The sequence below is a fragment of the Eulemur rufifrons genome, chromosome 1, assembly GCF_041146395.1.
Source record: "Eulemur rufifrons isolate Redbay chromosome 1, OSU_ERuf_1, whole genome shotgun sequence".
NCBI classification, from domain to species: Eukaryota; Metazoa; Chordata; class Mammalia; order Primates; family Lemuridae; genus Eulemur; species Eulemur rufifrons.
The window spans coordinates 30,533,185-30,557,772 of NC_090983.1; the positions used below are offsets into that span (position 1 = coordinate 30,533,185).

The 24,588-nt window shown below is 41.2% G+C and overlaps 1 protein-coding gene across 2 annotated transcripts in view; it reads right to left on the minus strand.

The window, feature by feature from the left end:
• Positions 1–3,122: 3,122 nt before the first annotated feature.
• Positions 3,123–24,588, minus strand: part of KIAA2012 (KIAA2012 ortholog) — a 98,031-nt gene continuing 76,565 nt past the window's right edge. For both annotated transcript variants that reach the window (XM_069468657.1, XM_069468651.1), the window contains exons 16-23: positions 14,600–14,690; positions 12,646–12,811; positions 11,787–11,901; positions 9,882–10,189; positions 7,704–7,903; positions 6,904–7,076; positions 5,160–5,376; positions 3,123–3,349 (exon numbers count right to left, since the gene is read on the minus strand). In XM_069468657.1, coding sequence (XP_069324758.1) covers positions 3,211–3,349; positions 5,160–5,376; positions 6,904–7,076; positions 7,704–7,903; positions 9,882–10,189; positions 11,787–11,901; positions 12,646–12,811; positions 14,600–14,690 — 1,409 coding nt within the window. In that variant the 3' untranslated portion in view covers positions 3,123–3,210. The remainder of the gene's footprint in view (positions 3,350–5,159; positions 5,377–6,903; positions 7,077–7,703; positions 7,904–9,881; positions 10,190–11,786; positions 11,902–12,645; positions 12,812–14,599; positions 14,691–24,588) is intronic.

Below are 24,588 nucleotides of genomic sequence, written 5' to 3' on the forward strand. Positions count from 1 at the left end.
TTCATTGATAATTTCAGTTCTCTAACAGTTTACAAAATGTTCTCTGCTTAGTTAAATTTTGGTATATTTTGTTTATATTTTCATTTTATTTCTTTATGTCTTAAATAGTTAAACTTTTTGTAAAGTTAAAATACCAGATTAGTTTGTTCCTATTAGAGGGCTTAAATATTCCTTTTAACTCTTTAATGAATCACAGAATTCAGAGTATCTATGCGTACACATAATCCAGTTTCATGTTATTCCAAATAGAATGTTGTCTGACTACTTGAGAAGACCAAATAAAATCTATCTTGAATACATTTTATAAACTACTATAGCTTACATACTCTATTTAAGTCACCTGTTGAGAAATGGATTGGCTTGATCTTATAATTCATATAGTTGATCCCAAGTGAAAAATTATTTGTATTGTTTAAGTTAGAGCTTTTAGACTGTCACGTGGCATTTATCATTATATTCATTAAATAGTGACTAAGAATTAGGCTTGTTTTTAGAAAATCTTCATGGGTTGCATATTTCTGTCAAGACTGGCTATTTGGGCTATCCAGAATGCATGAATATAGTTTAGTGTCTTGATTTTGTTTGCATCTCTAAATGTCTGAAGGCTCTCAGTATTTAGGTGGTGGAGCTTAGCTACTGGGGAAGTGATTTTCTTGCTTTTAGTTTATTGGAATCTTCTAAATGCATTGCACTCTGCTATGGGTAACTTAAAAATGTGCTTATTTGGTATAGTCCTGCTGATAAAATAGGCATTTCATAGCAAAAAGTCAATAGAACATCAGATTTCTGAAGGGACCTTGAATAACATTTAGTGTAGCCACTCTATCTGGTGCTTGACTGCAACATCCTAAATTTATAAAAGAAGGGAGAAAATAAAGTCAGTAATGGTAATTTCCCCCACCAGGATGTTTTCCTTGAGTGTTCATTCTTCTGTTCTTGGTTGAATTATTTGAGATGCTCCTTTCACATCTGATTAAGTACTATTGAATGAATTGATCGAATGAATGAATGAATGTGCAAGTAGGGTCCAGAAGCTTGAGGAAATTTAAATGACATATTTAAGTTTACTGTGACTGATATTATCTAGTGTTTTGGCCATTTCTATTTGATTTTACGTAAAACAAAGAGTTAAAATAAGCATCAAGTCTAAGCAAGTCCAATAACACACCAATACAGAATCCAGATTAGGTTCAATTTCTGGGTTGTAGAGGTACAATTTCTGTAGAAAGCAAGTGCCTTACGAACATTAATAAGAAGTACGAGGGAGTTACTTGCAAACATTAAGCTTTTCAGTTGTGGACAGTGAAGTATAGAGTAGGGCCAAAGGAAATTTGTGGGAAAATTCAGGTTCAGATGCTGCTTGATTTGTTAGTAATAATAACATCCTTTTATATAAATTGTTTGCAAAGCTCTTTCATCCCCTTTAATGATCATTCTATGATAGATACTTTGTTAAAATGGATATTTTATTAGATCTTAAAAAAGATGCTAAAGATAAATTTCAAGACCCTTTCTGACAGAGTCATTGTAATTTTTTTTTTTTTTTTTTTTTTTGAGACAGAGTCTCACTCTGTTGCTCAGGCTAGAGTGAGTGCCGTGGCGTCAGCCTAGCTCACAGCAACCTCAAACTCCTGAACTCAAGCGATCCTCCTGTCTCAGCCTCCCGAGTAGCTGGGACTACAGGCATGCGCCACCATGCCCGGCTAATTTTTTCTATATATATTTTTAGCTGTCCATATAATTTCTTTCTATTTTTAGTAGAGGTGGGGTCTCGCTCTTGCTCAGGCTGGTCTCGAACTCCTGAGCTCAAACGATCCGCCCACCTCGGCCTCCCAGAGTGCTAGGATTACAGGCGTGAGCCACCGCGCCCGGCCGCATTGTAATTTTTTAATTTCAAAATATAAGGGGTACAAATGTTTTTGTTACATGGATAGCTTTTGTAATGCTTGAGTCAGGGCTATATAATGTGCCCATCAGCTGAATAGTGTTCATTGTACCTGTTAGATAAGTTTTTGCCCCTCCCCATTCCCCCCTCCCAGTCTGATTTTTTTAACTGGGGAAATTTTGTGAGTGGTTGGTTCTTCAAGGCACAGTTAAAGGGCAAAAACTTAAGATTTGTTAGTTTTCAGGGTTCAAAGATAATGCTGTCCAATAGGACTTCCTGTCATGATGGAAATGTTCTATATCTGTGCTGTCCAGTACAATAGCCAGTAGCAACATGTGGCCATTGAGCACTTGAAATGTGGCTGTTGTGATTCAAGAATTTAACTTAAATTTATTATTATTATTTTGAGACAGGGTCTTGCTCTGTTGCCAGGGCTGGAGTGCAGTGGTGTCATTATAGCTCACTGCAACCTCAAACTCTTGGGCTCAAGCCTCCATTTTTTGTATAGATGGGGGTCTCCATTTTTTGTATAGATGGGGGTCTCCATTTTTTGTATTCTGTCTTGCTATGTTGCTCAGGCTGGTCTTGAACCCTTGGCCTCAAAGTGATCTTCCTGCCTCGGCTTCCCAAAGTGCTAGGATTACAGGTATGAGCCACAGCCTGGCCTAATTTAAAATAGCTACATGTGGCTGGACAACATTATTCGACAGTGTAGCTCTAGAATCTATACTTTGAGGATGTGAGAATAGCCTCAGAAATGGCTCATTTTGCTGAAATGAACAAGTATCAAGTGATTACAAATATACTAATGTTCTAAATAGACATTAAATTTTAGATTTTTAGGATGAAATGGTTGTGGTTTTGCTTTATAAAGAAGTTTAAAATAAAATTCTTAATATATGAATAGATAAATTAGCTCCTCTTAGCTAATTCAGAATTGTTTGCATTACAAAATTTCCATTTACCTTCAACTCTTCAGGCACGTTGACTAGAATGAAATACTTTGACTATCCTAAGACCACGTTAGTGTTTCAGACAGAAATTATGGAATTATAGACAGTTTTAAGCACCAAAGCTTCTGGATTTATGTGGTTGTAGAAAACAACGGATTTAGATGAGTGAAAAGTTTAATTGGATTGAGCAAAGTGTGTGGTGTGGAGAAGTGGTGGGACTGGAGGTTCCAGAGTTAAGAAAATCTTTGGCATGGATTCAGGAGGAACAGATCAATTGGAACTAATTGGGCTTAGGATGGAACTTACTTATAAAAGGAAGTTTCTCTTTTTTTGTTACCACCTCCCAACTTACTTTTTAGTTTTCTTCTAGCCTTAAGGCCTGGGTGTTTGTAGGAACTGGAAGTAAGAGTAAACCCATGGTCTGGAAATACTCTGTGTCCACTGCAGGCCACTGGCTTCCTTATGGAGCTCTCGATGGAAACGAAGATGTTTCTCCAAAGCAGCTTTTTGCCTAAGGAGACAACCCCACCCCCAATTCCAATAATGATTAAGTCCCCTAGAAACTGTCTTATAAACCAATAGAACTGAACTTTGTATTTGAATATTACAAATTGATCTTGGATTTTAGTGAAAGAGCACACTCTTGTTCATTTAGTAACTTTACGAATGAGGTTTAGAATATGTAAGCCTCCTATTGGAAACGTAAAAGAAAAGGCATAATTCACAGTTCTTAAACTCATGTTGCTGGAAGGGACTCTCTTAAGAGGTGAGGAAACAGGCCAGACAAGTTAAAGTACCTGGGCTAATGTCACATAAGTGAAAATGGAATAAAGCCAGTGGCATCAGGTTCTAACCCTTGATGGAGTGTGGCTCTACCCCTCACCCCTTTAATTGGTTTTCTGCTTTCAGCTACTTGGACTAGCCTTACAAAATTGCCCAACTTCCCCTTAGATGACTGTCAGTTTTCTTTTCATGGAAAGTTGGAACTCCAATAGCTTGCTTTTGATCTCAATACTTAGGAACCTAACCCTGCTGCTATGATTCATGAAATTTCCTCACCTAACAGCTGAGTGAAGTCCAGGGGGGAAGAACAAGTGAAGGTTAATAGAGAACCATGAAATAGAGTCGTTCTGGCTGCCTTCTCTTTGTGGCCCCCTAAAGAGTAATTATCATTTAGATTTAGCTTAAGTTATGGAAAATACATTTCAAGGGGGAAAGTGTTTATAGTTAAGGTTGGAATCACATGGTTTTCTGGGTTGTGCCTTTTTTTTTTTTTTTGAGATAGAGTCTCATTCTTCACCCGGGCTTGAGTGCAGTGGTGTCATCATAGTTCACTGAAACCTCAAACTGCTGGGCTCAAGTGATCCTCTCTCCTCAGACTCCTGGGTAGCTGGAACTACAGGTGTGGACCACCATGCACAGCTAATTTTTAAAACTTTTTGTAGAGACGGAATCTCAGTATGTTTCTCAGGCTGATCTCCAATTCCTGGCCTCAAATGGTCCTCCTGTGTCAGCCTCTCAAAGTGCTAGGATTACAGGTGTGAGCCACCATGCTTGGCCCTGACTCTTTAATTCTTTCACCTGCCAGTTTCATTTCTTTCTTTGGACCTTTGTATTTACAGTTTACTTGCTGGAATATTTTTCTCCCAGATGTTTATGTAGCTAACTCCTTGTCATTCAAGTCTTACTGTGTATGACACCTCTTCTGAGAGGTCTTGCCCAGGCCAACCAATCTAAAATAAGCCTCCTGCAATCCTATCACATCTTTAAAATTTTTCTGCATAGCATTTATTGCTAGCTTAAAAAAAATCTTTATTTTTCTTTAGAGTTTCCCCACTCTCATCCCTGGAATGTAAATGCCATGAGAGAAGAGACTTTCTCTGTCTTGCTCACTCCTGAACTCCCAGTGTCTAAACAGTGGTTGGCACATAATAAGCACTCAATAAATATTAAGGCAGGCATTGGGTTTGGAATCAGGGGGTTTTAGATCTGGTTCTGGCACTGCCCCTAACTCACTGTTTGGCCCTGATCAAGGTCCTTTGCCTCTTAAGGACTTTTCTCATCTGTAAACCAGAGGACTGAGATAGATGATCTTTAAACTCCTGTCTAGCTCCAGTACAAATTCTATAAGCCATGAAGGAATACTGTGACATTTGCAACAAAAAAATCTCTCTTTGCATTTCAGTCTTCCAAACCATGCTTATGAGAGTGGGGGGATCTTTGCTTGCCCAAAGGCAGTGCAAGGCTAACACTAGCACCAGGCAGTCAAGCCCTTGAACAATCCCCCTGTGGGATTGTTGTGTTGCCCAAATGTTTAGTACCTGGCTTGTTCCTGGACTTGTTTCATGGCTTCCTCTAGGGCCAGCCTTGCTGCTTCCTCTTCCTTTAGCCTCCTCTCCTCTGCCTCTAGCCAAGCCTTCTCTTCTTCCTGTTTCTGCCGTTGGTACTCCAGTCGTTCCTCTTCAGCCATTTCCATCAGGTGTTTTTGTTCTTCTGCTAACTGTATTTCCAATTCTTTCTGCCTTTGTTTCTCTGCCTCTGCAAAATAGAAAGCGGGGTGGGCTCGGCAGGGGTCATTCTTGGGGAGAACAATTTTCTGATCCAATTCTCAAGTCTGTAATTCCTAGGGACTCTGAGGAATTCTGTAGTTTGCCAACAGGCTGTCAGGTCCTCTGTGGGGATTATCTTGGGGATTTACTAATTTAAGAGTCCTTATGAAACACCTACTGTGTGCAGTACATTATGCAATTAAAGCCTTGGGGAAGAATTTTCTAGAGCATGGTGTGTTCATGGGGTGGTATTAAGCTGGGTTGGGGAGGGGCGTCAGATCAAGGTATAGAGAAACTTGGTGCTTACTCAGCTGGACTGGCCAGTCCAAAGAGTCAGAGCCAGAAATTGGCCATAGGGTCATCTGCTAAAGTTCCTACCCCTTCCTCAAAAGTGAGGCTGGATCCAGCAATCCCCACTACTGGGTAAATATCCAAAGGAAAGGAAATCAGCATGTTGAAGAGATATTCACACAGCCGTGTTTTTTGTAGCCCTGTTCACAATAGCCAAGACATGGAATCAACCTGTGTTGATCAATAGATGAATGGATAATGAAAATGTGATATATACGTACACAATGGAATACTACTTAGCCAATTCTAATACTATTTCGCCAAGAACGAAATTCTGTCTTTCACGGCAACATGAATGACCCTGGAGGACATTATGTTATGTGAAATAAACCAGGCACAGAAAGCTAAATAACACATGTTCTCACTCATATGTGGAAGCTAAAAAACTTGATCTCATAGAAGTAGACTAATGGTTACTGGAGATTTCTAGGAAGAGTTAGGAAGGTGGGGGAGATAGGGAAGGGTTGGTTACAAAAGTGCAATGAGACAGGAAGAATAAGTTCTAGCATTCTATAGTACTATAGAACGACTATGATTAATAATTTACATTTTCAAATAGCTAGGAGAGTGGATTTTGAATGTTCCCAACATGAAGAAATGTTTGAGGTGAGGGATATGCTAATTGCCCTGATTTGATCATTATACATTGTATACAGCTGTCAAAATATCACACTGTAAATATTTACAATTAAAATACTTAAAAATACATAATTAAAAATAATTAAAAAATTAATTAAAAATACTTTGTAAAAAGTGAGGCTGGGCCGGGCACGGTGGCTCACGCCTGTAATCCTAGCACTCTGGGAGGCTGAGGTGGGAGGATTGCTTTAGCTCAGGAGTTCAAGATCAGCCTGGGCAGCACAGTGAGACGCTGTCTCTACAAATAATAGAAAAATTAGCCAGGTGTCATGGCACATGCCTGTAGTCCCAGCTACTCAGGCTGAGGCAGGAGTTTGAGGTTGCTGTGAGCTAGGCTGATGCCACGGCACTCTAGCCCCGGCAACAGAGTGAGACTCTGTCTCAAAGAAAAAAAAAAAAGCTTATACGTTTAGAGTGCTTTGCAGACTAAGGCCTAGGATAAGAATAAACGAATACTAACAGTAGGATAAAAATATTTCTGCCCCAAATAGATGGGAGGTACAAAAAGCTCAACAATCCCTCTTACCGGCCCTCTCAGCTTCTTCCTGCTGCTTCTTCCTCTGTAGTTCTTTCAGTTTCCTCCGAAACTCCTCTTGCTGCTGCCGGGCTCTCTCCTGGGCTGCTTGCAACTGGAGCTGCTGCTTTCTCTCCTCCTCCTCCTGACGCTGCTTTTCTTCTTCGAGTCTCTGTTTCCTCAAGCTGAGAAAACACAAGACGGTCAGGGAAATGGCAGCCAACAGGCAGTGCCCCTGGGGGAGGCTTTGCAGCCCACAGGCCACAGGGAACACCCCATTTTGAGGAGTCTTGGTTTTCCATGGGAATCCAGGATTGAAGAGCAGAGGCAAGAGCACAGTGGGCCTGCAACTAGAAGCCTAGAAGTTTCAGGACACAGCTCTAATGCTCTGAGGTAGGGGCCCTAAGTTCTCAAAAGCTTCATTTTCAATTCCTATAAAATGGATTTTGAAACTCCTGCCTCACAGGGTTGTGAAGATATTACAGTAGAGTCAAGGCCGGTGGAAAGGCCTCCCACAGTGTAGACAAGGCAGGGGCTTGACAAATATTTGCTGGACTGAATCTGAAAGCTTTTCCAAGAAGATCTCATCAATATTACTCCCTATCTTGAGTAATATTTATGGTCAAGACACTACATCTTATCTCTGGTCCAGGTTGTTCCTCAGACAACTGAGGACAGAGAAAAATGAGACATGCTGTTTTACTTCAGGGCATGAGCCTCAGAACCAAACTTTGCCCCTAGAGGAGGTCAACCCCTGCCTTTTTCTTCTGCTTCCTAACATGTCTGGAGTCTTTCTGGCTTCGCCGACCCACCGGATCTCCTCTGCACGTCTCTGCTGCTCCAGCTCCAGCTCCTCTTCCATCTTCTTTGCTCTCTCCAGCTGCTCCTGCTGAAGCCGCTTCTGCTCTTCCTGCTCCCTTCTTTTCCTCTCCACTTCCAGCCTCCTCATCTCGGCCTTCTCTGCTCGAAGCCTGTCCCAGGAAGCCTTCTGCTCCCTCTTAGAGAGGAGGGCCTAAGAAATCAGAGTGTTTTTAGTGCAAGGAACAGATGGGTCTGTCTAGGCAGTGAGTCCTTCTCTACCCCAGACATTGTCTCTAATCAAAGATGGAATCATAAAGCCAACTCCAGACTCTCACCACAGCTGCATAGACTCTGCCATGTCACCAGCTTGGGCTTTGGGGTCTGACTAACTTGGATTCAACTGTCTTACTTGCTTTGGGGTTTGGGGATCATGACTTAGTTTTCCTGATATTGCCCTACTCATGATGCTGTTACCAGAATTAACTGAAATAAAGAAAGTGCCAACATAGTGTCCAGTAAGTACATGGAAGGTTCTAGAATTCTCAACGCTAGCTGGCACTTTAGACTCACCTGAGGAGCTTTCAAAAACTACTTGAGGCCAGGACTTCACCCAGACCAATTAAATGAAAATCTCTATGTGGGAGGCCTCAGTGGTTTAAAAAAGTTTCTTGGGTGGTTATAACATGAAGGCAGGGCTGGGAACCACGGGTTCTAGATAAGAGGCTGTTTTATCAGGGGCAGTCTTAGGTATAGATGGGTTAGACTCACATTTAATCCCATAGAAACCACCTTTCCAATGGAAGGTTGTTTTTTCAGTTTACGTGAAGGCTATCTTAGCTTTCTTTTTCTCTCTAATGTGTCCTCCTTAGTCAGAAATATGCCCATGAGGGGAACTCTGGGAGGCAACTCTTCCAGGGAACTCTGTGTATCCAACTCTGAGTCAAACCTCCTTGGCTCTTTAGCCTTTGCAGAGGTAGCACAGTACTGTGGATTGACAATAAATCTTAAGAAATGCTGATGATCTAGCAGGCTTAGAGAAGTTCTTCCTGCAAGTTAAAATTTTCATCTGTTGTACACAGCAGAATTCCGTAATCTAGGCAGCTGAGGGGGACTGAGAACTATAAAGGACAGATCTTCCTTGAATCCTTTTTGGAAGACTATGGGCTATAAAATAAACACATAATAATTTAAAATAATGACAAGAGTCCTGAATTTGGAGTCAAAGGGCCTGATTTTAAGTCTTGGCTCTACCACTCTATAGTTGTGCAGTTTCTGGCAACTGGTATTTAACTCCTTCTAGCTTCAGTTTCTAGGTCTGTAAAATGGGGTCAATCATAGCTGGCTCACAAGTGTGGTTGTAAAGATTAAATGAGATTCAGCAGGTGTACCATACGCACTACTCGGGTTAAACCATAGTGGCTTAGCTGTGTGTGTATTTGTAGTGTTTAAAGCTAATATTTTTTTTTTTGGTACAAAACCTCTAAATGCAGTTCAGTCCCTTCACCTCAGTGGAAGAAATATTCCAGCAGAAGAAAAACTGGCTGTGTTGGTCTTACTGAGAGATGATGTATCTGTATGGTATTCTTTTTGGTTAATTGCAGGAATTTTCAAGGGTAATTTTCTTTATACTCAGTTTTTCTCTTCAAACTTCCACAATAGAATCACAGCCCCTGGAACAAAGTGACTTTAACATGAAAAAGCACCTTGTAAAAGCAGATGTGTGTGTACAAACTGCCTCTGTCCCAGCTGTGTACCACAGAAATGCAGATTAGGAGAAAAGGAATTTCCACAGCCTTCGGGAGGCAAGCAAGAGATGCTTTCCAGCCTAAGTCAAGGATGTGTGCTTGGCCCTGACTGCCAGTATCCACCTTTCCCTGTAACAGGGAGGCCTGTACCTCTCACAGATGGGTGCTGTGTCCACTCCTGTTCCCTATGGGGTGGGTACATGCCCTGGCAAAGTGGCTGCCTCACAGAATGCATCACTTCAGAGGGGCTTGGGCACTCTGCATCTTTGATCAGGTCTATCTGGCTTCTTTCTAGGGTCAGAAGGTTCCAAAGTAGAACAAGAAGACCATTATGTAGTAGAGCTGTTTCAGTAACTGCAATATTATTAGGGAAGTTTTTCCTACCTCTGCATTTGCACCAAGTGAGGACAGAACTTCCTCTGGTCGAGAGAAATCAGATCCTACCTTGGAAGGGTCGTCACAGCTTCTCTCTTCTTCAGATTCCATGTTGCCAGTGACAGTTGCAGTCTGGGAGGGCGATGATCTTCCATCTATAGCAACTTGGCTGTCCTGAGCGTCACATTTGGGAGAAAGCCAAGGGTCCTCTACAGTAGAGTCTGAAGGGGAGAAACCTCTATCTGAGGTGTCTAATGTTTCCAGAGAGTTAATGACATCAGGCCCACTCAGCTCTGCTGCTGTCTCCAGATTCCGTTTCCTTTTGGCTCCTGTTTTTTTTCCTAATTTTTTTTTAGCCTTTGAGTCCTTTGACTTTCCTGGGGGAGAACAATTGGGGACAGAGTTATAGCTGAGTTAAGTAAATGTGTTCTCTATACATCCTTTTCAGTAACTTTTTTTTTTTTTTTGAGACAGAGTCTCGCTCTGTTACCCGGGCTACAGTGCCGTGGCATCAGCCTAGCTCACACCAGCCTCAAACTCCTGGGCTTAAGAAATTCTTCTGCCTCAGCCTCCCGAGTAGCTGGGACTACACAGGCATGTGCCACTATGCCCAGCTAATTTTTTCTATATATTTTTAGTTGTCCAGATAATTTCTTTCTATTTTTTAGTAGAGACGGGGGTCTCACTCTTGCTCAGGCTGGTCTCAAACTCCTGACCTCGAGCGATCCTCCTGCCTCGGCCTCCCAGAGTGAGCCACCGTGCCCAGCCCTCAGTAACTTTTAAACATTAGCATGCAGTGGAATCACCTGGGATGTAGATTCCTGAGCCCCACCCCTAGAATATGGTTCAGTAGGAATCTTTATTGTAACAAATATCCCAAGTGTTTTGAGAAGAGTAGTCCACAGACCACCTTTGAGAAGCTGTCTTATCCTGTTTGGATCAACTGACACTCAGCAGTCTTGCTATTAAATAAGTTCTATTTCACTTTGCCCTGTGGTGGGAGCAAGACTCTCCAGAGGGGAGAGTTGCAGACACAGCTGGAAAGTCAGGCCCTGAGAGTCTGGCTTTAGGGTTGCAGCTTTGTAACTTGGCAAAGTTTAGTCCTTCCATTCTCTAAGGACTCTCTCTCAAGTCACCTTTAGGGGCCACAAGTATTTCCTTTTCCCAGTCCTGCCAATGCTACCCAAGTCATGGTCTACAAAAATGTAAACTCAGCAAGAGTTCAAAAATCAAACCTTGAAAATAGATCTGGCCCAGGAGTGTATCTAATGTCCTTTCTGACAGCACTTGATTTATTTGGAGGCTCTCCTGAATCATGTGGGCAGTAAAGGATGGCTGAGAGTTTTAGGCTAAAGAAAGTCTTTAGAAGCATAGGAATCTGAGTTCCTTGTAAGGATCAACATAGGGAACTAAGAAGGCAATTGGTAGCTGGGAGGGTCATTCAGAGCTTGTGGCATCCTTCTTCTTCCCAAACGCTCTCACTACACAATACTGATCACGGTAGTTATAGTTCATAGAGGCAGTGGTAATAGCATGCACTGGGAGTCAAACAGGAAAGGACAACCCCTGGGTCCACCACTTTACTATCTGATCTGTTTGATCTTATGCACTAAGTCACCCAGCCTCTCTCAGTTTCGACTGCTACATGAACAACAGTTCATGGCGATGTTGTGAGGATTTCCTGAGATCATATATGCAGAGCTCCTAACACAGTAGGTATTCAGTAAATAGGTGCTGTTATTATTATTAACATTCCCTCTCTTGGTGATCACAGGTCTCTAGGCTTCCCAGTCTTTTATCCCTGTCTACTAAGATATTGGCATGAAGTAATGCTGCAACACCATCTTAGCTGTGGTAGTCAAGGAGACTCAAAACAGAGAGTTTGTCTTAGAGGATCCATGCTGGCTCTCCGCACCCCCTCCCCACCCCCACGAGGAGTCTTCTGGGTTGTTCCTTGCAGGTATACTCTCTTACCGAAAGCAGCCTCTGCTTCCCTGAAGACCTGTCTTTCTCGCTCCCTTTTGGGTGCTTTGATCTTGTCTCTCTTGGTTCTTTTCTTTCCCTTGGCTTTGTCAATCAACTCCCTCTCCTAAAGGTGAGAAGTAAGGAAAGGGACCAGGATACATGTAGGACACGGAAAAAAACCACAGAGGAAGGTTATGTTGAACAAGGTGACAAACTGGCTTGGAAGGGAATTTGTGTGGGTTCCAAATGAAGCAGAAGAGCGTGTCTCAGAGAATGTGGAGCAGGTGGGGAGATTCGAAGGTTCAGCCTTTGATTTAAAACTGCTGGGAATAATTTCATAGGAGAAAAGAGGAAGTAAACACACTTTATGGTCTGCCTCCTTTCTTAGATGCTAAATCATGGTCTGCAGAACTGGATCAAAGTGAAACAGTTTCCACCTTTGATAGATTGGTATTGCCGTGATTAATAGTTAACTATTTAAAAATCAAAGCCAGCTTTATTCACTGCTGCATTATTTGCTAACTTTCAGGAAACCTCAGGCAGGTGACCACAACCATCAGTCTTCGTGTTTCCCTACCGGGTGAGACAACGTGGAGATTCCTCCTAAGAGGGGATGGCAGAGTGGGGCCACGGCTACCCACTCAGTACCTTTGCAGGAATTAGAAATGGGCAACCCATCCCTCAGGAAGATGCAGCCCAATGCTGAGGCGCAGGGCTTGGGGAGCAGAACACAGGCTAGACTCCAGCCCCCTCTTACGTCCTTTGTCAGGTGCCCTTGCACAGTGAGCAATCTACACAACTGTATGTGGTATCCTAGATGAGATCCAAGTAGGGCTCTCGGACCAAGCTCTTAAACGTTTACACTCACATGACTGATGCTGGCTGATGTCTGCTGGGTGAACAGTCTTGGTTCAGCCTTCCCTTTTCTTTCTCTTGGAAGAAGAGATGTATCCACAGCACCTAACCTCTTTGGCGACTCAAGTCCATGTCCTGGAAGTCCTCTGTGCAGGTGATGTACATCATAATCTCTGCCCCTTTGAAAAGAGCAAGCCAAAAGACCAAACTAAAGAAAAAAACTCTGGTGGAAAGGAAGAGGGCAAGGGAACAAACCCTGACCGAGCACCTGTTCTCTGCAGGGACTGTGCGGGGTATTTGACATACTTAAGTCAATTCTCTTTTCCTCAACACATCCCTGGATATGGGAGATTAGAAAAATTGCGCTTCACTTTTGGGGTTTCCACAGGGTAAATCCTAAAACTTAGAGAGTGAGAGAAATAGTTTGCCTCTGGGGTTGTGTATTTATGCCTTTAATTGAATGGCACAGAATTATTTCACTGAGATTTCTTCCATCACAGGCTTAGCTGGAAAAAGAAAGTGACCCTTAAGAAAGATTGTCTTAAGAACATGCGTCTATCCATCCATTCCTTTATGTCTTCTGAATTCTACTCTTGATCAAGTTCAGCCATGAAAAGGTCATGCACTGTGTTTTATCCACTGTAGAATTGCTGTGACTGACTGTGTGCTCCTGAGGATAACTGACTTAGGCCCTCTGGGTAAAAAGGCCACTAAAAATCAGCCACATGGATTTCAGTACCAGCAGCAGTAGCAGCAGCAGCAGCAGCAGCAGCAGCAGCAGCAGCAGCAACTACTGTGTGCCTGCTGTGTACCACGCCTGGTTCTGGGCATTTAATTTTTTAGCTAAATGAGTATTCTATTTACTGTGCTGTGCTAGCATAGAGCCTTACTGTAGAAACTTGAGAAATATTTGTTGAATGAGGTAAATGGAATTTCCTGCAAATATATGAGTCTTTAAATTATTCAATGTCACTTTATAAAACCCCCTAGGGGAAGTCTCCTTTAGAATTTAGTGCTAAGAAAACCTTTATTTTCCCTGAGGAACAGGTATGCTGCAAATGGGAACCACAAACCTAATCATTTTGCTCTTTTTTTTGTTTGTTTGTTTCAGGAATCTCTTTGTCGATTCTCTTTGTCAGGTTTGAAATTTAGTCACAGTGACTATAATGACTTTTGTGGAGTATCTGTGGGTTTTTTTTGTCCTGATTAAAAAAAAATTTTCTTTTTGATTATTTTATCTTTTTTGGTGGGAGGTGGTGGTTGTGAGCAATTTAAATATATTGTGGGAAAAGATTAGGTATAAAAATTTAAAAATAGAATTCCTCTGATAGCTGCTCACCCAAGTACCCTTCTCTCTTTATTCCTGGGGAACACAAAATCTGTTTGACACAGGAGGGAATCCTTACATCACTGGCAGGTGAGGGTAGGTTCTCAAGTCACCAGGGCTCCTGGGAGTTCACAATAGACCAGATAGAGGTCACACCACCTGCTACTGCCAAAGGGGGATTAGGTCAAATTGCTGGGCCGATCTGCTGGTCAGAGAGCTCGGTACAGAGGAAGCACTCAATACACGTTAGCAATTATCATTTGTATTAGTATTAGTATTATTTATTTTACGCAGAACTGTGTGAATGCTGAGATGAGAAACCAAGGTTGAAATGATAGATCTCAGCTTTCTAGGCATCTCTGTAGATCTCAGATAACAAGGACAAATAGAAAAAACTGTTTCCACATTGTTAAAATTAACTTCACTCTTTACCTACTCAGCCAAAGAATATGGTTTAAGTAGGAAACACATCACAGTATAATTCTTCCCAAGAATCTTTGTTTCTTAGACAACTGTTTAAGTTTGGCTGTCAGAGCATGCCTCTCAGAAAAAAACAAAAGAAAACACTAAATTAATTAAAAATAAAGGAAAACAAAATAAAAGCAGAGAAGTCCATGTCATTACAACTTTGAACACTTACACCTTTTGCACAGTATCTGCCTCAGTGGTCTGGATGTGCTCAGCCGGGGAAGCACTGAGGGAGTCAAGACTCGTGCTTCTTGGCTCTGGGTCTGTGAAAACAAGGTATCCTCAGTCAGCAAGGACCACAGATAATTATCCCAGGAGGAGATCAGACATGGAAAAATGTCTACCTGATGAGTAGTCAAAGGCATGTGGATTAGAACAATGGGGTTTGTTATACCTAGAAAATTAGCAAAGGCTGTAAAAACCAGTGCTGGCACATGGCAAGTAACATTAAAATTATTATTAAAATATCCTTTGGGAAAATGATATGACAATATGCATCAACAATCAGAAAAATGTTCTAGGCTTTGATCAGGAATCTCACACCTGGGTATTTATCATAAGGAAAGAATTCAAAAGAAGAAATAAGCTTTTTGTACCAACTTATTTATTATAACATTATTAATAATGAAGAATTAGAAACAGCTCAACAAGGAGACTGGGGAAGTAATTTATGATGCATTCATTTAACATTTAAAATTATAGTTAAAAAGATAAATAAGCAATATGGAAAATACTTATGATATCATGACAAGTAAAAATATAACCTATAGAATCTGTTAGAACTCTGTAAAATATAATAGATCAGAACTGGAAGAGAAAACAGAAAAAGGAAATGTTAGATTCGGAGATTTATGTGTGTTTACATTTTTTCTTAAAACCCCAGTGTGGTTATAGCATTGAAAAGCAAATTGATTTAAAAACAAAAACAAATGTTAGGGTGGTGGCTAACGCCTATAATCCTAGCACTCTGGGAGGCCGAGGCGGCAGGGTTGCTTGAGGTCAGGAGTTTGAGACCAGCCTGAGCAAGAGTGAGACCTCGTCTCTACAAAAAATTAGCCGGGCATGATGGCATGAGCCTGTACCCAGCTACTCGGGAGGCTGAGGCTGGAGGATCGCTTGAGCCCAGGAGTTTGAGGTTGCTGTGAGCTAGGCTGACGCCACGGCACTCTACCCAGTGTGACAGACTGAGACCCTGTCTTAAAAAAATAAAAATAAAATAAAATAAAAAACCAAATGTTATCCTATGAAAAAGGCTTACACAGGCCACACAGTTAGTTTGGTGGGTGCTCTGAAGACCATATTGGGTTAACTTTGAGAATGAGAAGAATCTCTAGACTAAGACTTCTTATTGGTCTAGTTTACCTCTTATTTTAGTTACTTTAAACAACTTTTTGATTATGGAAGATATATTTCATTGAAGAAAATTTAGAAAACACAAAAAAAGCATAAAGAAGAACATCCCCCCACAATTATCACAAAACTATTAGAATGACTAAAAAGACTGAATATACTGAGAGTTGACGAGGACATGGAGGAACTAAAACTCTCATCAACTGCTGGTTGGAATGTAAAACAGTACAGCTACTCAGGAAAACAGTTTGGCAGTTTCTTAAAAAGCTAAATACATACCTACCATATTATCCGACTATTCTACTCCTAGGTATTTTACCCAAAAGAAATGAAAGCGTATGTTCATACAAAGACCTGTACAGAATGTTCATAGCAGCTTTATTTGTAATACTCAAAAATAAAACAGCCCAAATGTCAATCAACAGGTGAATAAACAAACTGTGTTTGTGTATGTAATATATACAGTGGAATATTACTCAGCAGTAAAAAGGAATGAACAATTGATACACTTGATAACATGGATGAATCTATTTTATTTATTTATTTATTTTGAGACAGAGTCTCGCTCTGTTGCCTGGGCTAGAGTGCCATGATGTCAGCCTAGCTCACAGCAACCTCAATATTAAGCAATCCTTCTGCCTCAGCCTCCCAAGTAGCTGGGACTACAGGCATGCGCTACCATACCTGGCTAATTTTTTTTTCTATGTATATTTTTAGCTGTCCAAATCATTTCTTTCTATTTTTAGTAGAGACAGGGGTCTCGCTCTTGCTCAGGCTGGTCTCGAACTCCTGACCTCGAGTGATCCTCCCGCCTCGGCCTCCCAGAGTGCTAGGATTACAGGCGTGAGCCACCACGCCCGGCCAGAATTCCTTTTGTTTTGGATACTCTGTACTATTAACAGAGCGCGGGAGGTGATGGCAGTATTTTCCTGACAGACGGAGTGCCGTGAGGGTTTTTCTTTATTGACGTGGCTGGCTCAGAAACAACTGCCTCATTGAAGACCTTCACTGACTGCTCTTCACAACTATTTTTGAGCTTTGGGACAGGGCACGATAGGACCAGCAGAGGGCGCGTTTGTATTGACCAAAAGCTGAGGTTCTACATCGGTGTAATTTCACCACGTGGATTAGAATTGAAACCCTTTCAAGTTTTGGGATGTAGACGATGGGTGATTTTTTTTTTCTCCTAGTAAAATAACCTGGTACTTAGGACGCATTGGAACAAACTAAGTCAGTATTTTGAATAACGTACAACTTTTAACTGCTTTAAAAATGATCTATAAAATATCTTAAGGATTTATAGTATAGAAAAAAATACTCCATAATCATTACTCATAGATTTACCACTTAGTTTTGTGAAATTTTAATGTTTTGTCATATTTGATTCACATTTTTTCTAGAGAAAGAAAACATTTACGTTGTAGTCCAAGACTTCATCTTATCACATACTGCTGTGGTTTGAGTGTTTTGTCTCCTTCATAATTCCTGTGTTGGAAACAATATGCAATGCAATAGTGTTGGGAGGTGGGGCCTAACGGATAGTGTTTAGGTCCTGAGGCTCCACCTTCACGAATAGATTAATGCTGCCATAAAAAGGGCTTGTGGGCCAGGAACAGTGGCAGGTGTGGCAGGTGTTTGTAGTCCCAGCTACTTGGGAGGCTGAGGTGGGAGGATCACTTGAGCCCAGGAGTTGATACCTTCTCATCCCCTCTCCCCTCCCACTATTCCCACCCCCCCACCCCCGACAAGAAAAGAAAAGGGCTTGTGGGAATGGTTTCACTCTCTCTTGCCCTTTTGCCTTCTGCCATTAAAGAAAACAGTAAGAAAGTGGTACACCTTGATCTTGGGTTTCCCAGTCTCCAGAACTGTCAGAGAATAAATTTCTGTTCTTTAGAAATTAATTAGTCTCAGGTATTCTGTTATAGCAGCACAAAATGTATTAAGACACATACAATCTCGTTTCCCTTATTCTCTTCCCAGAGGTAACCAGTCTCTTAAATTTGGTATTTATCAGTCCTCATACATATTTTTATATCTTTACCACATATAAGTGTACCTATAAACATATAGTATTATTTTACATATTAAAATTTTGTATTAGTATCTTTTATATAACTTTTACAACTTGCTTTATTTTGCTTAACATGTTTTAAGATTAATCCATGTTAATACATGTAGTTTTCATTTATTTTAAGCTGCTGTACAATATTCCATTGTATAAACATATGACAATTTTTTTATCCATTTTACTGTTGATGGCAATTTTGACATTTCCAATTTTTTTATGATTACATACAATGCTGCAATGAACCTTTTCAGGTGAGTCACTGTTAATACATACAATACCTTCTCTGAGGTATATCTGGAGATAAAATTGTTGGGTTGTTGGATTTGTGCATCTTCAATTTATTGGATATTTCCAAATTGTATTGGCCAGTGCCATTTGGTTTGGGCTGCTATAACAAAATACCATAAATTGGGTGGCTTATGAATAACAGAAATTTATTTCTCACAGTTCTAGAGATTGGGAAGTCCAAGATCAAGGTGCTGGAAGATTTAGTGTCTGATGAGGGCTTACTTTCTGCTTCATATTGGGCACCTTCTTGCTGTACTCTCACATGGTGGAAGTATCAAGGCTGCTCTCTAAAGCTTCTTTTATAAAGGCACCAGTCCCCTTCGTGAGGACTCTGCTCTCGTGACCTAATCACCACCCAAAGTCCCCACCTCCTAATACTGTTACATTGGTGATTAGGTTTTGACATATGAATTTTGGGGGGACACAAACATTCAGATCATAGCAGCTATTTTTGGCCCTTCTATATGAATTTTAAGATCAGCTAATCATGTTTCACCAAAAACCCTGTTGGAGATTTTAAACATTGGAATTGAACTTATAGATTAATTTAGGAGAATTGTCATCTTTATGATATTGAGTCTTCCTATCTATGAACATCATATACAGTATTATATAGAATATTATACTTATTCAAGTTTACTTTAATAAAATTTTATAATTCATGAAAGTTTTATACATCCTTTTGTAGACTTATTGATAGGATATATATATATCTCCTATCTAATAATAAATATATACAAACTATTGTAAATGTTATATTTAAAAATTATATCTTCATACATTTAAATCTACAAGTTCACAATTATACTAAAAAAGAACTAGGTCACTGTAGGAGGATGCTGGGAAACCAACTCATTATTATGAAAACTAGTAAAGGAAAAGAATTAGGCATTTATCCTGCCTTCTTATATAAACTATACCACTGGATAACTAAATAGTGGATGAAGAAAAGTTTCTCTTTCTAGTAGTTTCCCAATAAATGAAGCAGGAATTCTAGAAGTTCATTATCACCATTTTGCAACCTCTAATAAATTAATAGATCTGTAGCTGCTGGTATCAGGAAGAGACAAGCAAACATTATGTCTCCTAATAGCAGAACATAATGTCCTCTACGAATTGTTCTTGCCAAAAGGAAAAACCAAACCAAACCTGAATCTGATCAAGTCTCTGGATCCAAGTACTAACATACAGGAAATATAGAAGCCAGATAAACATGTTACAGTGCACCATTAGGATGCAATCAGCAAAGTCTAGATTGTGGGAAACTCAACAGGACAAGTGATCCAGTTGCCTAAAAATAAACTAAAGGATGGGGGGAAGAAATGGGAGGGAATCTATAAATTAAATGAGACTTAAAGGCTATGTCAACCAATTGCAAACAAACTCCAAAACAATTGTAATAATTATGAGATAATTAGAACTTTGAAAACTGATTGAATATTCAATTATGTTAAAGAATTATGTTAATTTTTGGTATAATAATAGTATTATGGTTATGTCAAAAGAGTCCTTTCTTACCTTTAAGAGATACATACTCAAGTATATACGGGTAAAATGAGCTGAGCCTGGAATTTGTTTCAAAATAATATGGAAGATAGGAAGGAATTGGGGATATAGGTGAACAATATTGGCCAAGAGATGGGTATATGGGGTTCATTGTGCTGTTCTGTCCACTTTTGTGCATGTTTGGAGTTTTCAACAATAACAATTATTTAAAAATTCCATTTTAAGTTGTGCTTTATCTTTTGAAATACTATTTTTTTCCACAATTGATTTTTGTGTATCAATCTATATTTAGTAATCTTGCTGAATTCTTTTAATCGTTGTCTTTTGATGGTTTGCCTGTAGCGTCCCTTGGATTTTCCATATAAGCAATAATGTGGTCTGGGAATGATAGTGTCATTTCCTCCTTTCCATCCTTTCACCTTTCCTTTGTTTTCTTTACTGTGCTGGCTACGATTGCTAGTACAATGCTGACTAGAAACAGTGACAGAGGACATCCTTGTCCTAGTCCTGTCTCTAAAGACAATGCTTCTAAAGTGCTACCATGGAAGTGTGATGTTTACTGTAGATTTTTCGTAGGTACTCTTTATCAAAATCTGGAAGCCCTCTTCTTAGTTGGCAATTTTTAATCATCAATGGGTGAATTTTATAATTTTTTTCCTCTTGCATCTATTTGAGGTGATCCGAAAGATTTTCCCCTTTAATCTCTTGATGTGAGTTACATAAACAGATTTTCAAATGTTAGACCATCTTTGAATTCCTACAATAACTCAAACTTAGTCATGGTGCATATTATTTTTTTTAAATATGAGTTTAAGAATTTGATTGGTTAATATTTTATTTAGGAGTTTTGTATCTTTGATCATAAGAGAGACTGGTCTATAATTTTCCTTTCTTATGTTGTCCTTTACTCTAGTTTCAGCTGCTTTTTGGTTTTGACGAATTTGGGTCCCATGTTAGAAATGAGCTTTTGTTCCTGGAAGGTGAAGAGAATTTTCAAAATCAAGGGGCAACAGCTGTGTTCTGGGACTCTGGGGACTTTCTTAGGGTTTTTCTGGGCTGAGTGGGAGTAAGCCAGGAACATTCTAAAGGATGAACCACTTCTCACTTCCTCCTCTTCCCCTCTGATGGAGAACTCTGAAACACTTTCCAGAAGAAAAAGTGAAGCAGTACCAGAGTGTGTAGGTCATCTAGGTTCTAAGAATTAGCAGAATTTTCTGCACCCAGTACTGTTGGCTGTAGCTTGCAGGGCCTGGCAGTGTATGGTGACTGTGCAGGCCTCCCAGGTGGGCAGTGTGGGGAGCAAGGAGCCCCTATCCATACCATGAGGCTGGTCTTTGCATGGCGCTGTCATCCAGGCTGTAGATTCTGGTGGGTGGCACTGCCTAGACTCCTGGGCACATGCTTCTGGTCTCCCTATGTTCTCCACAGCTTTAGGAGAAACTTTTCCAACATTGGCTACTCTTTACTTTTCTGCACAGGTTGGGCAATCATTATAATAATACTTGTTCCTTCTGGAGCTGTTTATTCGTGGAGCTGGGAACTGCCCCTGAGGAAAGGCCTTCAAAACTGAATTGAACTGAACTAGATAAACACAAATACTGGCAGAGACTCCAGTTACCTTGGTTTTAAAAATTAGCTGTGACTGCATAATTCTCTTGACTTGTAGGCCTCAGGTTCCTTCATCCATAATACAAAAGAACTTCTAGAGATTCTAAATAACCTCCAAGATTCATGCGGGCTTAAAAAAAAATGCCGCCATAATTTTGTGGTGTTTCCCTGACTTTGTAACTATTTCCTAATCAGAAACACATGGGTGTTGTTAAAACTTTTTAAAAACCGAAGGGCCTTGGAGTCATAGAAACCTGAGTTTATCTCTCAGCTGCTCTACTTACTGTCTGTGTGACATTGGGAAAGTTACCTAACCTCTCTGAGCCTCTCTGTGAAATAGGGATAATGCACTTTACCTCATAAATTACGGTGAGGATAAAATGAGAGATACATACATAAAGCACCTAGCATCATGTCTTGCTTCACAGTAAGTGCCAAAAATGACTTCCCTTTTCTCCATCCCTCAAGTGACTATGTGTGGAAAAACTAGACAAAAGCAAACCGTACAAAGTCCAAATTGTTTGGTTGGCCCTCCAGGGGGTTGCCTGCCTCCCGCCTTTTCCCCAGGACCTATGCCTGCCTGCTTTTCAGATTTTTAGACTTTCTGCCTCTGCTAGTCTCCACCTAGGGATGGAATCCTCAGGCGGTCCCAGCGTGTGGAGACATCACAAGCTACCACGGAGAGGCAAAGACAAGACTAAAAGATGCAACGCACTCAGAGGGCCTACCCTTGGGGAGAGACCCGCCTGGGGTCTTGAGCTCACCGGCTGGGGGCTCCTTTTGTTAAGGAGTGGACGACTTCCCAGAGCAGAGAAGGTGCTAGTCGGGAGCCTCCATGGCGCCGCGGGGACCCGCAGCGGCAGCTATTGAAGTCACAAAAGCTGCCAGAGCCCTGGAGAGGAGCTTTGCTCCCCGCGCGGCCTGCTGCTGGCCCCCTGCCGCTGCCAAGGAGGCAGACGCCGCCACTGCTGGGCCATTTTGTCTTCCCCTCCCTTCCCCCAATTGGCCACATTTTTTTTCCCCTTTAAAACACCTGCCTGAAGAATCTCTTCATTCAGATTTCTCCACTTGGGGTGTGTGTGAAGCATTTCTTTAAGTCTCTATTTTCTCTTGACCTTGCTCTCTCTTCTCCTGTGCTGAGAGCACTCCAGGATGTCAAGCCCTCTATTTGATAGCTGTTAGCCACCTAGCAGACAGAGCCTGGGGAGGTCAGTCAGACCTGGAGCCTCACCATGCCCGGCTTTGTGACCAAGGACATGGTACCTAACTTCGTGCCTCAATTGTCTCATCTGACAAATGGGGATAACAAGGGTTTCTTCTTTACAGGATTGTTATAAAAGGTAAACGAGACACTTTATAATCATCACCTCTAGGAAACCCTCCCTGACCCCTCCCTATAGCTCCTGTGGCAGCCAGGATCAGTGGATGGGCGGGAAGGAAAGTTTTGTAACTAAAACAAGAACAATTTCCCAAACCCCCTTTGATTTGGAGGTTGCTCATTTGGCCTATCCGGTGAAAAGTTGCATGCAGTATTCTCACCAAGTCGAAGACTCGTGGTATTCTCACTGGAGGTGGCACTGGCTTACTGCTTATAATTAACCATGAAGATCATGACTTCATTTAGAGTAGGAAAAAAATCCTGACAATTAGCCTTAAGACCTATGGGAGTGAGTGGTGGGAAAATTGATCCTTAAATAGTTAAAAAAAAAATTCCTTGGCACTTCTTCCTTTTTTTCCTTCAAAGACTTGAAATCCTTTTTTAAACATTAGCATTTATCATTCAGGACAGGCAAATACCTTCTTTAACTTTCTGCAGTGATATTTCACTGCATTAAAGACGATCTGAATAACCTTTATGGGACTCAGCTGGAGCTTGCCTTTCTGTCATGAGACAGAAAATCTGTTTTGACTGACTTGGTCATTACTTAGATTTGGCCATGTTCTGTATTGCCTGAAACCTCCATTGCACTTGGCCAAGACATTGGAACCCTGTCAGTGTTCACATTCTGCATATGTGATTTATGATATGGAAGATCTGAAGGCTGGAGCATGTTTCCTTGGCTAGTGTCACTCAGCTTGGAAAACAGAGGTGGCAAGAGCCTCATGTTAGCAGAAACCCTGCTTAAAAATTTGACCAAACCCAGGGATCAGGCTACCATAATATAGTACTGTCTGATATCCAAAAACAGGGAGGTCTTTTAAAATTGGTATGAAAATTATTTTTGACTAGGATGTCAACTGAAAGAAATGATAAAAGATGTAAACAGAAAAAGATGAGGGTGATATCCAAAGTTTGTGACTTTGCACATTTATCTTGTGTTCACCCCAAGGGATCCAGAGGAGATAGGAGGAGTCATGGTGTCATTTCCCAGATTGCTAAACAGTGACCACAAGAGGGTAGATATTTATTTGCTGTGATATCCAAGTCAAGATTCATATTCACTAAAAGGCTACTTTACATGAATTACTTCATCTGTTCCTCATGCAACCTTATGAGAGGTTGCTGTTTTCAGGTGAGGACACTGAGGCACAGAGGGTAGGCAGAGGTAGTCCAACTCCAGAGCTCGTGCTCTCAACTCAGCAGTTCAGCCCTGCAGCTGCTAGCCTGCATGGAGCACCTTTATGTGAATTAGAAAAAGGTGCCCCAGTAGAAGGAACAAATAGGAAAAGGAGCCCTCACTGGGCGGCTGCGGCCCAGTGCAGGGGTGCATGGGTTAGGCAGCAGAGCACAGGCTGGATTTCAGCCCCCTTGTGCTCCCTCTGCTGGGTATCTTTGTACAGAAAACAATAAGCACAATCGTCCTGTCTGGCCCTGCATCCACTCCTTGACTATGCAGCAGTCTCTCACACATCTGTTTCCACTCATGCAAGAAGCAATGAGGAAGCTGCTACCGACACTGGGCCTAGCCCAGCTGCAGCATCACGTGGCATAGCCAGGTGCCCCAGGAAAGAGCTTAGAGGCTAGTTCAGGGCCTGCAGATATGAACAATTCCAAGAAGCTCAGTTGTTCTGGGCCCAGTATTTCCTATAAGCACTACCTCCAACCACCATGGTCATCATCAAATGCAGCATCATTTTTGGAGGAAGCCACAATCAAGTAGCTCTGGCCACACAGAGCTACAGGTGACAAGGGCTGGGTCTCTAAAGATAATAAGTCTCCCCTCTGTTGGAATGTTGCCTCTCTAGGCAGGGGACCTCAGCCCGCACACCTGTATATCCAAGCCCCCCATGAAAGTGGGAGAAACAAAGAGGTAGAGGTGTCTGTGGGGCCTGTTTGTAATGTCCCTAAAGTCTCCACTGTTTTTCATCAATCTGCAGCCTCTGGCAGGAGAGAAATCTTT